The following is a 14,248-nucleotide window of genomic DNA, read 5'->3' on the forward strand; positions in this document are numbered from 1 at the left end:
AATAAATAAATAAATAAATATATCACTAATAATATTCTATTGGTCACTCAGAACCCATACATAAGTCACTTAGTATGTTAATACAAGGCTGGAGAAGTGCCAGACTTACCTGGGTTGGACTTAGAGGTACGCACTGGCGTATAGTGGTTTTTCGAAGATGTTCGGATGGGTGTGTTGTCTTTGGGGGAGGTATCTATAGCCGAGATAGTCTCTCTTTCACAGTGTGCTATGGGGATTGGTCCCTGCTGCCGGAGGATATCAGCCAGAGCCCTAAAAGGAACAAAGATCAATCATGCAACACTTTTATAAAGCAGCAAGTGAAAATGAGTAAACACCTCTCTGACTTTTGATTAAAATTAAAAAAGGAGAATATTATAGTAGTCACATTTCCTTTTGCCCTTTCGTGTGTACAAAACTAGATTTTGGCTGACCTTGAAGGAAACAAATAGGGGCCATAATTGCTTAGTTTTTATATGGGACAGCACTACGAAATCCCAGAGTTATAAAGTAGAGAAGAAGAAAAATTAAAAGAAGAAAACTATCTCCAAAAAAAAAGTGTGGAAAACTATTTCTGAGTTGCGGCAAGAGAATTAGATGGGTGTGTAAATTTAGGCTCAAACATTTTCAGGATTGCTGACTGTAAATATGAAATAAAATATCATCTGCCATTTGGCAGAAAGACCATGACAAAGCAAGAGAAATAGTAGAATGCAGAGACATCACAATGACAGCAAATTATATGTTGCCAAGCCATGGTTTTCTCACTATGGCTATGATATGTAGACCCTCAGAAAGGCTGAATGAAGGGAAAATCATGCCTTTAAATTCTGATACTGGAGGAAATGGTTGACAATACCTTGAATTGCAAGAACAACTTATTAAGTGTTAGGTAAAGTAAAACTGTTTGCTAGGAGACCTAATGATTAAATGAACCTTAAATATTTTCGGCACATAATTCCCAAGTGACAGGTTATTGTTGCAGAGCAACTCTACATTGACAACTTGTTATTCTTTATACATAAAAAGGAGCTAAAGTCTCAATTTCAGCTACTATCTGTACTCATACAAACTCATCCCACCACACTTGAAGGAAGTGATTGGTGATTTCTTGTTATCTACTGATGCTGGGAAGGAGAAGAAAATAAGCTAGTAGAGTTTAGCAAAAGGTACTCTTAAACCATCCCACATAAAGTTCTAAGGACAGAACAAACTGAAATTCTAACTACTGAAGTACATTGGATCTTAAGGCATCAGGGCAGCACAAATCATGGTAACATATTTTTCTGCCAACACAAGATCTCAAGGAATATATATTCGCATGGCTATCAAGAAGACCCCCAAATCTCTTCTAGCTTTCTAAGTAGTCTGCTACATACTCTGCTTTACTTGGTCAGGAAAACACCATTCATAGTTAGGCTGAGTAGGCAAGTTCTTGTGACATACCATCTTGTGGTATTATCTGGAAGATGTTTGAAGAGATGGACAGGTTCCTTGGGACTGTTAACTCAGCCACCTGTCCTTTAGATAATAGATAGATAGATAGATAGATAGATAGATAGATAGATAGATAGATAGATAGATAGATAGATAGATAGATAGATAGATGATATAGATATAGAGAAATTATATGATAAAAATAGATGAAGGTGATATAGATATACTGTAGGTATAGATAATAATAAAAATAGTCACTAAAATACCAATGTTTAATATAAAAATAATTTAAGATAATTTAAAAAAACAATATAACTTAGATCGGAGGGGCTGCTGGGGGTTCTCAGGGGTTCGGGAGGACATATAGCTATGAATCTGTACAGTTCGGAGAATCCCCAAATCCCACTCCTGGCTGGCCTTGCTCACTACTCCCCTCCCCACATAGGAGTCCTCACACAGCCCATTTTTAATGCAGATAAATGGAAAGCACACACGGAGACTCGGAGAGGGTGAAAAACAGACCTACCGGAAGTTTTGAAAGGCAAGAAACAGGCCCATTTCTGGCTTCCAGAGGGTCTCCAGAGCCTGGGGAAACAGTTTTTGTACTCCGAAGGCTCAAATAAAGCCTCTGTAGGCCAGAGAAGGCAAAAAGCCCCCCCCCCCCCCCCGCCTCCATTGTGCAGGAGGCTGACTAGGCCACATCCACCCAGCAACCGGGCAGAGAAACCCTTGCTAAAATTTTTGATCAAGGATAACCTGGGCATATGTCAAATACAGTGATCCCTCGAGTTTCGCGATCTCGAGTTTCGCGAAACGCTATATCGCGAGTTTTCTACCCGGAAGTAACACCACCATCTGCACGCATGCGTAGATGGTGGAGTTTGCATTACCGCCGGGCAGATCAGCTGCTAGGCGGCCAAAGGAACCTTCCCTGGGTCTTCCCGCCGGCATGGGGGGCTTCCTAGCACCCCCCGAACCCCCAACCCGGGTTTGGGGGGGTGCTAGGAAGCCCCCCATGCCGGGGGAGACCTTTTAAAACACCCGTGCCGCTTCCCAGCTGAGTCCTGAAGCCAAGCGCAGAAGTTCGCCTTTGGCGCTTGGCTTCAGGACTCAGCTGGGAAGGGCGCGGCTGTTTGAAAAGGTGGCAGTCGGCCTGGGGGGCTTCCCAGTACCCCCCCCCCAACCCTGTCTCCTGCCGCCGGTTTAGCCAGGAGAGGAGCGGCAAAGTGACTTGGAGGAATGGGAAACTCAAACCGCCCAGTTTCAGCTTTCCATTCCTCCACGTCACTTCGCCGCTCCTTCTGGCTGGTGGGGGGGGGGAGTTAGGAAGGTTCTACTTCTCCCCCCCAGCCAAAAACTCAAAGCCTGTCTCCTGCCACACAGTTTAGCCAGGAGAGCAGCGGCGAAGTGACTTGAAGGAATGGGAAACTCAAACCGCCCGGTTTCAGCTTTCCATTCCTCCACGTCACTTTGCCGGGGGAATCTGGGAGGGAAGATGACGCGCCGGCAGCACAGGGGCGAGGGGTGGGAGGCAAAGCTCTGCGGGTACAGCCCCTTTCGGCCAAGCCTCCCCCCCCCCGCCAAGCAGCCAGGGAAGCCGAGCCGGGCGTGGAACATCGGCGCGGGAGGCAGGAGACGATCGGGCGACCGGAGCAGCAGCGCCGCCGCCGCCACGCCCGGCTCGGCTTCCCTGGCTGCGTGGCCGGGGAGGCTTGGCTGAAAGTGGCTGGAGCCGCAGAGCTTTGCCTCCCCCCCCCCTGTGCCGCCCGCGCGTCATCTTCCCTCCCAGACAAAAAGGCCACCCTTCGGCTCTGCAGTTTCAGTGGGGTTTCCCCGTTGCCCAGGGATTCCTGAACACACCACAGCCACCTCCGTTCGGGCGAAGGAATCCCTGGGCAACGGGGAAACCCCACTGAAACCGGGCGGGTTAAGCCTCCTTCGGCGACTGCGGAACTGCTTGCTGTCAACTTTGCACTGGGCAAAGAACTCTTCACCTCCCGCCAGGCACGGACGAAAGGCGTGGAAGTCTATTGTAGCAGCTGCTACAGCGGAGACATTTTGGGGGGGAGGCAGGAGGCAGGAGATCTGGCCCTTCACTTGCCCTCCCAGCAAAAGGCAAAGCCGCGCAGCTCCCCAGCCGCCAAAGGAGGCTTAACCCCACCCCTCTGTCCCACCCATCGCCCGTGGCCGGCAGAAAAGCGGGGATAGGCAGGAGGAGGTTATGCCGACCACGGGCGATGAGTGGGACAGAGGGGTGGGGTAAAGCCTCCTTTGGCGGCTGGGGAGCTGCGCGGCTTTGCCTTTTGCTGGGAGGGCAAGTGAAGGGCCAGATCTCCTGCCTCCTGCCTCCCCCCCCCCAATGTCTCCGCTGTAGCAGCTGCTACAATAGACTTCCACGCCTTTCGTCCGTGCCTGGCGGGAGGTGAAGAGTTCTTTGCCCAGTGCAAAGTTGACAGCAAGCAGTTCCGCAGTCGCCGAAGGAGGCTTAACCCGCCCGGTTTCAGTGGGGTTTCCCCGTTGCCCAGGGATTCCTGAACACACCACAGCCACCTCCGTTCGGGCGAAGGAATCCCTGGGCAACGGGGAAACCCCACTGAAACCGGGCGGGTTAAGCCTCCTTCGGCGACTGCGGAACTGCTTGCTGTCAACTTTGCACTGGGCAAAGAACTCTTCACCTCCCGCCAGGCACGGACGAAAGGCGTGGAAGTCTATTGTAGCAGCTGCTACAGCGGAGACATTTTGGGGGGGAGGCAGGAGGCAGGAGATCTGGCCCTTCACTTGCCCTCCCAGCAAAAGGCAAAGCCGCGCAGCTCCCCAGCCGCCAAAGGAGGCTTAACCCCACCCCTCTGTCCCACCCATCGCCCGTGGCCGGCAGAAAAGCGGGGATAGGCAGGAGGAGGTTATGCCGACCACGGGCGATGAGTGGGACAGAGGGGTGGGGTAAAGCCTCCTTTGGCGGCTGGGGAGCTGCGCGGCTTTGCCTTTTGCTGGGAGGGCAAGTGAAGGGCCAGATCTCCTGCCTCCTGCCTCCCCCCCCCAATGTCTCCGCTGTAGCAGCTGCTACAATAGACTTCCACGCCTTTCGTCCGTGCCTGGCGGGAGGTGAAGAGTTCTTTGCCCAGTGCAAAGTTGACAGCAAGCAGTTCCGCAGTCGCCGAAGGAGGCTTAACCCGCCCGGTTTCAGTGGGGTTTCCCCGTTGCCCAGGGATTCCTGAACACACCACAGCCACCTCCGTTCGGGCGAAAGAATCCCTGGGCAACGGGGAAACCCCACTGAAACCGGGCGGGTTAAGCCTCCTTCGGCGACTGCGGAACTGCTTGCTGTCAACTTTGCACTGGGCAAAGAACTCTTCACCTCCCGCCAGGCACGGACGAAAGGCGTGGAAGTCTATTGTAGCAGCTGCTACAGCGGAGACATTTTGGGGGGGAGGCAGGAGGCAGGAGATCTGGCCCTTCACTTGCCCTCCCAGCAAAAGGCAAAGCCGCGCAGCTCCCCAGCCGCCAAAGGAGGCTTAACCCCACCCCTCTGTCCCACCCATCGCCCGTGGCCGGCAGAAAAGCGGGGATAGGCAGGAGGAGGTTATGCCGACCACGGGCGATGAGTGGGACAGAGGGGTGGGGTTAAGCCTCCTTTGGCGGCTGGGGAGCTGCGCGGCTTTGCCTTTTGCTGGGAGGGCAAGTGAAGGGCCGGATCTCCTGCCTCCTGCCTCCCCCCCCCCCCCAAATGTCTCCGCTGTAGCAGCTGCTACAATAGACTTCCACGCCTTTCGTCCGTGCCTGGCGGGAGGTGAAGAGTTCTTTGCCCAGTGCAAAGTTGACAGCAAGCAGTTCCGCAGTCGCCGAAGGAGGCTTAACCCGCCCGGTTTCAGTGGGGTTTCCCCGTTGCCCAGGGATTCCTGAACACACCACAGCCACCTCCGTTCGGGCGAAGGAATCCCTGGGCAACGGGGAAACCCCACTGAAACCGGGCGGTTTGGACTTTCCATTCCTCCAAGTCACTTCGCCGCTCGTGTCCTGGGTAAACCGGGCGGCAGGATACAGGCTTTGAGTTTTTGGCTGCAGGGGGAGGGAGTTAGGAAAATCCTACTTCTCCCCCCGCAGCCAAAAACTCGCAAGGTAAGGTTCGGGGCGGGGCGGGCGGGGCCCTTTTGTGCCAGTCGGGGAGGCGGCGGCGGCTGCAGCAGAGGCGGGCGGGGGAGGCCGGCCCGCCGGAGGGGCGATGCTGGCGGCGGAGACAGGCGAAGTCCCGCCCGCCCCCCGCCCGCTTGGCCCCGGGGGGCTGAAGGGAGCCAGGCGGGGGAGGGCGGGGGCTACTCGGTTCTTCCTCAGCCGGGGGTAGCCGGAGCGCCGGCCAGGCGGGGGCGGGCGAGGCGAGGGCTGCGGGGCGTGCCGGGCTCCAAGTTGCCGCGCTGCCTTTGTAAACCTGCCCGAGGGAGGCGAGGGAGCCCCTTTGTTGGCCGGCGGCCTGGCCGGCCCTTGGCGCGCGGTGCCCGCGGGGACTGCTGCGGCGGGGACTGCCCACTGCCTTCGCCCAGACCAGAGGCATCGCTCGGCTGGGTTTGCAGATCCGCGGAGGCATCGCCGAGGGCGGGCTGAGCGGCGCTGTGTTGGGAGCCCGTGCCGTGGGAGCGGGCGGCTTGGCCTCGCTGCGGCGGCGGCGGCTTTGCGGGTCCTCGCTGGCGGCCTCGCCGGGCGGAGGAGGCTGCGGGGCTTTCTAAAGGGAGGAAGAACTTGCTATCGAGCCTGCTAATGAAATCCAACCGGCGGAGGGTCTGAAATTCCACCCGAGGGGAAATGGGGGAAAAAAGCCCAGCCGGGAGCGCGGCGCCAGGCATTGTTCTCCGGACCCCTCCCGCAGCCTGGAGAGGGAAAGGGCCGCTGCGGGTTGGATTTCATTAGCAGGCTCGATAGCAAGTTCGATAGCGGCGGGCGAACGAGGCGAGCGGCGGGCGAACGAGGGGAGTGGGGGGCGAACGAGGGGAGCGGCGGGCGAACGAGGGGAATGGGGGGAGAACGAGGGGAGCGGCGGGCGAACGGGGCGAGCGGCGGGCGAACGGGGCGAGCGGCGGGCGAACGGGATGTGCGGCCGCCGAACGGGGCGAGCGGCAAACGGCGGGCGGGCATCAGCGAGGATCCGAGGCGGCGGGGAAGACCCAGGGAACGTTCCTTCGGCCGCCCAACAGCTGATCTGCTCGGTAGCGCGGCAGCAGCGAGGAGCCGAAGATGAGGTTTCCCCGTTGCCCAGGCAAAGGGGAAACCCCATCTTCGGCTCCTCGCTGCTGCCGCGCTACCGAGCAGATCAGCTGTTGGGCGGCTGAAGTAACCTTCCCTTGGTCTTCCCCACCGCCCACACGCAAACTTCACCATCTGCGCATGTGCGGCCATGAAAAAATGGCCGCACATGCGCAGATGGTGTTTTTACTTCCGCACCGCTATATCGCGAAAAATCGAGTTTCGCGAGGGGTCTTGGAACGGAACCCTCGCGAAACTCGAGGGATCACTGTATTCAGGGATGAGTCGATCTGGTATATCTGCCCATTCTCATTTTTGTGGACCGCCTCAAGACTATGTTACCAAAATTTGGTAGGTTTGTGTTTAACGACAATAACTTAAATTAGAAGCCTTCCTTGGATGCTTAACATTTGTCTGTTGACACATCAGCACTATTCCCCCTTTGGTTCTTGGCGATTAAAAGAACAAAAATAATTTTTAAAAGTGCCATCAGTGATTACAAAAAGGTTTCCAGCCTTTCTCTACTTGAAAATCTCTCTCCCTGTGTGTGTGCATATATGTAACCATATTACAAGCTAGGAGAGCTTGTAACTATATTGCAAGCAGGAGTCTAGAGATGTTAGAATTGAGGTTAACAGATTGCCTGATTACTGTCATATCCACTGCTGTATTTATATTTATGCATTTACATGTATAGATTAATATCCATCTGCTATTGTCTGCCTTTTCCTCCTTTGCTGATGATGAGGTAAATGTGTATGTTTTTTCTTGCACACCAAGTCTATCATTCCCTGAAAAAAATGAATTGCTGTATTCTGCTCTCATTCTCTATATTAAGAAATGGTTTACAACTTATTTTAAAAAATGGGGACGGGGAGGGGAGTTTTAAAAATGAATGTTTCTGTATATACTACAAACAGAAAGAAAAAAGCTCTTGAGTTCAGGGTTAGACATAAAAAGAAAGCTGAAATGAGTGTTGCAGAACCTGAGGGCAAATTGGATTGTCCTACACCTGCACCATGCTGCTCTGCATCATAATATTTATTTATTAGTACCTATATTTGATAGGAAACACTTTCTAGAGAAAGGTTTAATTAGAAATATCCCCATAGGGCCAAACTATACCTGAAGTATTCTATTTCCACCTATGGTTTAGGTTTGTTTTCTTTTCTTTTTTTAATGAAAAAAAAAACATCTGCAACTAGATGTAGGCTTGAGAAGAATAACAACATAAGGAATGTTTTTTAAAACTCTTTTCTTTCCTTCCGTTTAGATCTTTATCCAAGCTACTTTCCAATCTGTACAGAAAAAGATTATTTATCTTTTTTCCTACTCCAGGAGAAAATGAGTTGAAAAATTTGAAGAAGATACAAGCAAGAGGAGAAAGAATTAAATAGACTCTTTCCCAATCACATCTTCCCCAAACTGCTTTTCTTTTTTATAAAAAATAAAAAAATAAAGCAAGTATTAAGCAGAGAATGGTGCAATTTTTGTCAAGTCTAGATTGGATCTTAATAAGAAGAATTAGCCCTGTTCACCAAGGAGCTCTAATCATGCGATACAATCATACTAGAAATAAAATCAGTCAAGCATCCTCCATAAATAAGTGTGCATTGGACTATAGCTTTATCAACTTCCTAATGCAAAGGATTTTCCCATCTGTGATTCACTATAATTTTACCTTTGCAGCAAGCACATCTCATTTTCTTAGAACTGGGTATATTACAGCATTTTCCTGGAAAATTGTGATCCTCTGCCAGGTGGATTATTGAATGTGAAATTGTTTTTAGCTTTGCTCAATATTCCTGCAACATGAATTGCACAAATGGCAAAACTTTTCCTTTCTCCATGCTTGTGTCATTCTGTAAATCTTTGGAAGCTAAATATATTATTATTTAATGAACAATTTCTCTGAGCGTGGCTGTTTGCTTACAGATGTTTTATTACTGAACTAGTGAGTGTGAGGTTTGCTCCCCATTTATATACAGAAGCAACTGTATACATTATACATGTACACAATACTTATACAGTACAACATATAGTACATATGTAGCTGTAGTTTATGTAGCTATATCTGTAGCTGTTATAGCTATTGTAGTTCTGTGGCTACTATATATAAAGAAAGAGCAAACCCCATCCTTACTATCACTGATGATGTTACCTAGCTGGGTAATGAAACATCTGATAGCAAACTGCCAAGTTCAGAAAGCACCAAGGACTCGATAGTTCAACCCTGAGTTATATTCTTTTCTATTGGGGCAATTTCTTACTGTACTTCTCCAACACAGAAGCTCAACAAATCTTTAAAATACTTCATTTAAAACTAAAACTAAACTTCATTTAATTTTAAAATGCCTGTCTTTCCTTCACAAAGCTGGAACATCCTCTGCTCTGATTTTTCATCAGAGCTAAAAGTTACCTCCTGCAGAAAGACACCCATCTGTTTGTAATGATCAGGATGTCATGTTTTGCGTTAAATGTGGATTTTAGGTTTTGTACAAATCCTAAGAAAGACAGGCGTATATGCCCATTAATTCCTTGTGACTAAGGATCCAGTCACTGTGTGGAATGAATATGACCATATTGCTCTATCTATGAAAAAAAGAAGTTGAGATTTTTTTCCAGTTTCCATGAAGCAAAAAAGATGGGGCTAAAGATTGATAGGAGTTGCAGGACAGATATATGTGTAATCTAACTATGTTTACCCTTATAATACAGTGGTACCTCTACCTAAGAATGCCTCTACTTACGAACATTTCTAGATAAGAACCGGGTGTTGAAGATTTTTTTGCCTCTTCTCAAGAACCATTTTCCACTTACAAACCTGAGCCTCCGAAACTGTAACCAGAAAAGGCAGGAAGAAGCCTCAGTGGGGCCTCTCTAGGAATCTCCTGGGAGGAAACAGGGCCTCCACCCTCCCTGTGGTTTCCCCAATCGCACACATTATTTGCTTTTACATTGATTCCTATGGGAAAATTGCTTCTTCTTACAAACCTTTCTACTTAAGAACCTGGTCACGGAACAAATTAAGTTCATAAGTAGAGGTATCACTGTATTTTGTTCTTCACCTTAACAGTGAAATTATAATTGAATAATATAATTGAAGGCATGGAGACTTTGCTGAGTTAGTGAGGAATACTGAACTGGTGTCAGAAGAATTCTAAGTTATGACCTCAGCCACATAAAAGCCTTATCAAACTGAAGTTCTATGCTATCTTCTATGCCATGTTTTTCCTAACTTTGCAATATTCTGTGGCAGAATCATGAATGTAAAAATAACTCTATTAGTTTTTAAGAGAAGTGCCCCCAAAAGGAGGAAAAAAAGAAACCAATACTTTCCCTTGATATTTCCCTTCACTTATTTGTTGGAGATGACTATTCTACTACATACGCAACACATGACATTTCAGCTGGGTGCTTCCCAACTGCAAGGGAGAGGAATGACGGACTTAATCTTGCCAACTTCTTCTCTAGAACAGCCAAAGGCATCCTACTCATTTGCGTAAGAGATGTGTAGGCCTAGGCTGATAATGACACAGTGTTGATGCCAATGATAGATTTTTTTTTTTTTAAACCTTGCCTAAGAGTATGCTTCACCTATCTGAGCAGATGGGAGAATTAGGTTGGTCTTGATATAGCTTCCTATCTCCAAATGCAGCCAGTTTGGACAAGATTATCTAGAGGCCAGGATCCAAACTAATTATGCCAGCTTAAATAGAGTTGCTCCAAAGTGCACAGGTATAATTGACAATGTGTTCGATCCAGTTCATTGCTGCAGGTTACAGTACCCTCGAAGATTCATATCCGATTTACCACGCAAGAAAAAATGATAATACCAAGATGGTTAACTACATTGAGATTTATACGGACATTGTTTTGGACGAATATTCAAACTTATGGAGGATGCAACGGCACTGTATATGGTGGGATTGTTGGTGTTTTTGCCCCTTTATGATTCCAATCAATAAAAATTTTGGATTTTACTGTCTAATGTAAGTAGTTTGGTTCAAGTAATAAAGAATAGGACTGTACCAAGCTTTCAAAAATCAGATACTTCACAAAATATCCTTGCATGAATGAAGCAACAAAGCACAACCTTTGCAAGAACTGCACAGATACTTCAAAATCTGTACCTCCACTAATAACTTTCACTGGAACTGCCATGCCTGTATATATGCATGCACACGGAAACAATTGGAGATAACTTTCATAGCAGCTACAAGACCCCCCCCCCCCAAAAAAAAGTTGTTATTTTAACACATTAAGAAGTACATTGTTCAGGCTAATGTTGAGAAGCATGTCTTTCAAAAGCCTCCCATCTACAAACTACAGAATGTCTTGCTAACTTTTAAAACATATGTAATTTTAAATCAATTTTATTTTATGGTTTTATGGTTTCTATCCAGGACAGCTAAGGAAGTCTGAAAAAGCCTCTGAGAATCCTGATTAAAACTCTTAAGTATCTTGTTTTTCCTAGGATCATTTGAAAAGCATAAAAGGAATTTTAAGCAGGTAGGTATGTAAGGCCATATACGTGTCCATAGATATAAACATATATATATATATATATATATATAATTATAATAATTAAATATTTTAGACCACTTTCCAGTGTGGGAACCACAGACTGACATGACAAGACCCATATATGGATTGTTTGTTGTAGCATTCTCATAAGATTTATGCTATAACCCAGAATCCACCTGCATAAGCAGTTATGTACTCACCATGGTATGCACATACGACACCTCTGTTTATGAATGTACACTGTTCACCAGTAGGATTCCAAGATCTGGTAATCTATGGAATACCCTTTTTTAATTGTCTCTACTTGTCCTACAACAACTGACAGGGAGAAGATGGTCCAGGACCATTCAGCAATTAAACTGCCATTTTTCAAGATCCTGAAAATTGCCTTCTATGGCACCACTTCTGGTCTCTGAAATAATACATATTGTCCCAGTTAGCCCCATCCCTATTCCACTTACTTTATTTTCCCCCCACATTTGCACTCCAATGGTTTGCTTTTATTGATTTATTTAATGTATGTTGGCACGAGTCTTTCGAATTTGGCAGCTGTATATATAAAATAAATAAATAAATAAATAAATCATTATGTGCTTCGGATTTGATTTAGGAGCAGCTATTACAGTTAGGGTTTTGTTTTGTTTTTTTTAAAAAAAATATTTCTTTCTCTAGATTCACAGCTTACCAGTTCTTGGCATAGGCGCTCAGTAATTGCCTATTAGGATTCTAGTGCCTTGAGACTCTCTATCATATATTATCGTGAGTGATTGCTCCGTCTCGGTGCTAGAATTGCCTGATTTACAAATAAGAGTTCAGGAAGAAATAAAACTAAAACATAAAGTTATCTTAACTGATGTGTTTTCAAACTCAACCTCCCAGAAATCGGAGTAGCCCTTTCATTAAAATTAAAATATATTAGGCCTAGATTTAGTGATGAGGTTTGTGCTGAAAGTTATTAAAACCTTTAATGAGGTAGCTATGGTTTCTACATTCCCTTTTTTAATTCTGCCTGGAGAAAAGGAACAAGGCTATCAGAAGCTACTTATGCAGAGAGCAAGGCAGGTCCTTTGAAAAACAAGCTTGCCTTGGGACATGGAATAGGAGAAGGTGAGTTCAGACCATCCAGATACTACTGAGCAGTCTCTCTGCCCTTCATTTGGTCATTCTACCATTCCTCTTCCGGTGCCCTTGATTTGGTCATTCTGCCATTCATTGCCCGAGTGTCATAGAAATGTCAACATGCTGTCCACAGGCAGTCATCTCTTAAGCAGAAACTGGATGGGATTCTATCCACTATTTTCTATGCTATTTTTAACATCACCATAGCAAAAACACCCTAAGTCCCTGAACGCCTGCCACCCTTAGCCAAAAGTCACAGGAAATTAAACATCTGCAGTTCAAGATTATATCCACTGTCAGTTTCTTCTACCTTCCATTCAGACTCAGGCAGGTTTATGTCACTTTTGGAACATCGCAAGGATTGATATGGGGAACCACAGCCTGACATGACAAGATCCACATATGGATTGGTTGATGTAGTAAAAGATTTACATATGAGTGTCTGTGATGCTTTCTGTGTTACAGTATATCCTCCTAATGGCTGTGGATCAGCGCACATGCATGTTGATGATTCAGAAATATTAAAGGGCTGAAAGTCCAAGGTTTCAAATGTCTCACACCTATGGATCATAAGACAACGAGCAAGCATATGGGAAACACAATTGTAAAGAACCCAGGAAAGAAGATATAAGCATGCCTGATAACCACCTGAAACTGCTTTTCTTTGAGAGATGCCAATCTCATCAACTCCCCACCAACTTTACTTTCAGGAGATGTCTGATGGGACTTTCAAAAAGATTTCACATCTGAAATTTAATTCTTAGGGGAGAAAAAAAACCTGTCCATCTGAATAGTGAGGAATATAAGTAGCCAGTAGTGGGTTCCTACCAGTACAGATAATTGCACGCAGTCCCGCAGCTATGGTGCGAAAGCATGCATTTAAGCAAAATTTTGCTTCCTGTATAGGTGCAGGAAGCAAAATTTTATTTGAACACATGCTTACGTGCCAGAGCCATGGAGCTGCATGCAATTAGCCCTACTGGTAAGAACCACTACTGTAGGTAGTCCTCGCTTAATCGCTAGTCACTTAGCGACTGTTTCAAGTTATGACAGAGCCCCCTCTAAAACGGCTTGCAACCCAGTGCCAGAATTTCAAAGGCTGTTTATAATTTTTGATAGAGAGTTGCATGTTCTGGATGTATGTAAACTCTAGTGATTTCTATATGGAATTGATAGTATACCAAATTTGAGATAAATAAGATATAGAAGGTATAGGGAAGTAAGGAGGCATAATTTGACCTGCAATGTTCAATAAGTCTTTTGAAATTAATAACAGCCTCAAATTGGTTGAGATTTTCTGAAGACTATGAAAACATATACAGACAGTATGTAAAACTAATCCATATATACAATTTCTAAAATTTGTATATTCCTTAGTGGTTTTGAAGTTTAGGGGAGAGACACAGAACAAGAAAAAGGGCAGTGCAACATTAAATTATTCTGCAAATATTACTAATGGATAAATCCATTTTCTTTTTTTTCCCTTTACCATCTGTTAAAAGACCAGGCAGGTGTTTAATTAATTATGTACATTTTCAGATGTCATTCCAGGAAGTGTACATTAAACAAGACAGAAGTCCAAGTTCCAAGGCAGGCTGAAACAATTTCGAACAGAAATTCTTGTATTCAACCTGCCGTGATCCAGGCAACAGGGTCCCATGAAACATACTTTGAAGAAAGTGAGCACCTTGCAAATTGCATGGATGCAGTCGCTGTGCTAAAACCAATCTACTAAGCTTTGTTGCTTGTATAAAACTCCAGGATATGGAGGGAAGAGTGAAAGAGTAGTAGCTACCATTATAGACACATCTTCTCCTAAATCAGGATTGACACTTGTGATTAGCTCACAGACAGACCACCCTTGACTGCCACAGTGATTTTGTTTTTGTTTCAAAAGACATTGTATCTCAACAGTTCCTTAAAGAGTTTCTGAGCT

General features: G+C 46.3%; 1 protein-coding gene across 2 annotated transcripts in view; it reads right to left on the reverse strand.

Annotated features, from left to right (window-relative positions):
- SHISA6 (shisa family member 6) overlaps positions 1-14,248 on the reverse strand; it is a 430,733-nt gene that overhangs the window by 402,205 nt on the left and 14,280 nt on the right. For both annotated transcript variants that reach the window (XM_070739682.1, XM_070739681.1), the window contains exon 3: positions 110-270. In XM_070739682.1, coding sequence (XP_070595783.1) covers positions 110-270 — 161 coding nt within the window. The remainder of the gene's footprint in view (positions 1-109; positions 271-14,248) is intronic.

Source organism: Erythrolamprus reginae, chromosome 2, assembly GCF_031021105.1.
Source record: "Erythrolamprus reginae isolate rEryReg1 chromosome 2, rEryReg1.hap1, whole genome shotgun sequence".
Classification (NCBI taxonomy): domain Eukaryota; kingdom Metazoa; phylum Chordata; class Lepidosauria; order Squamata; family Dipsadidae; genus Erythrolamprus; species Erythrolamprus reginae.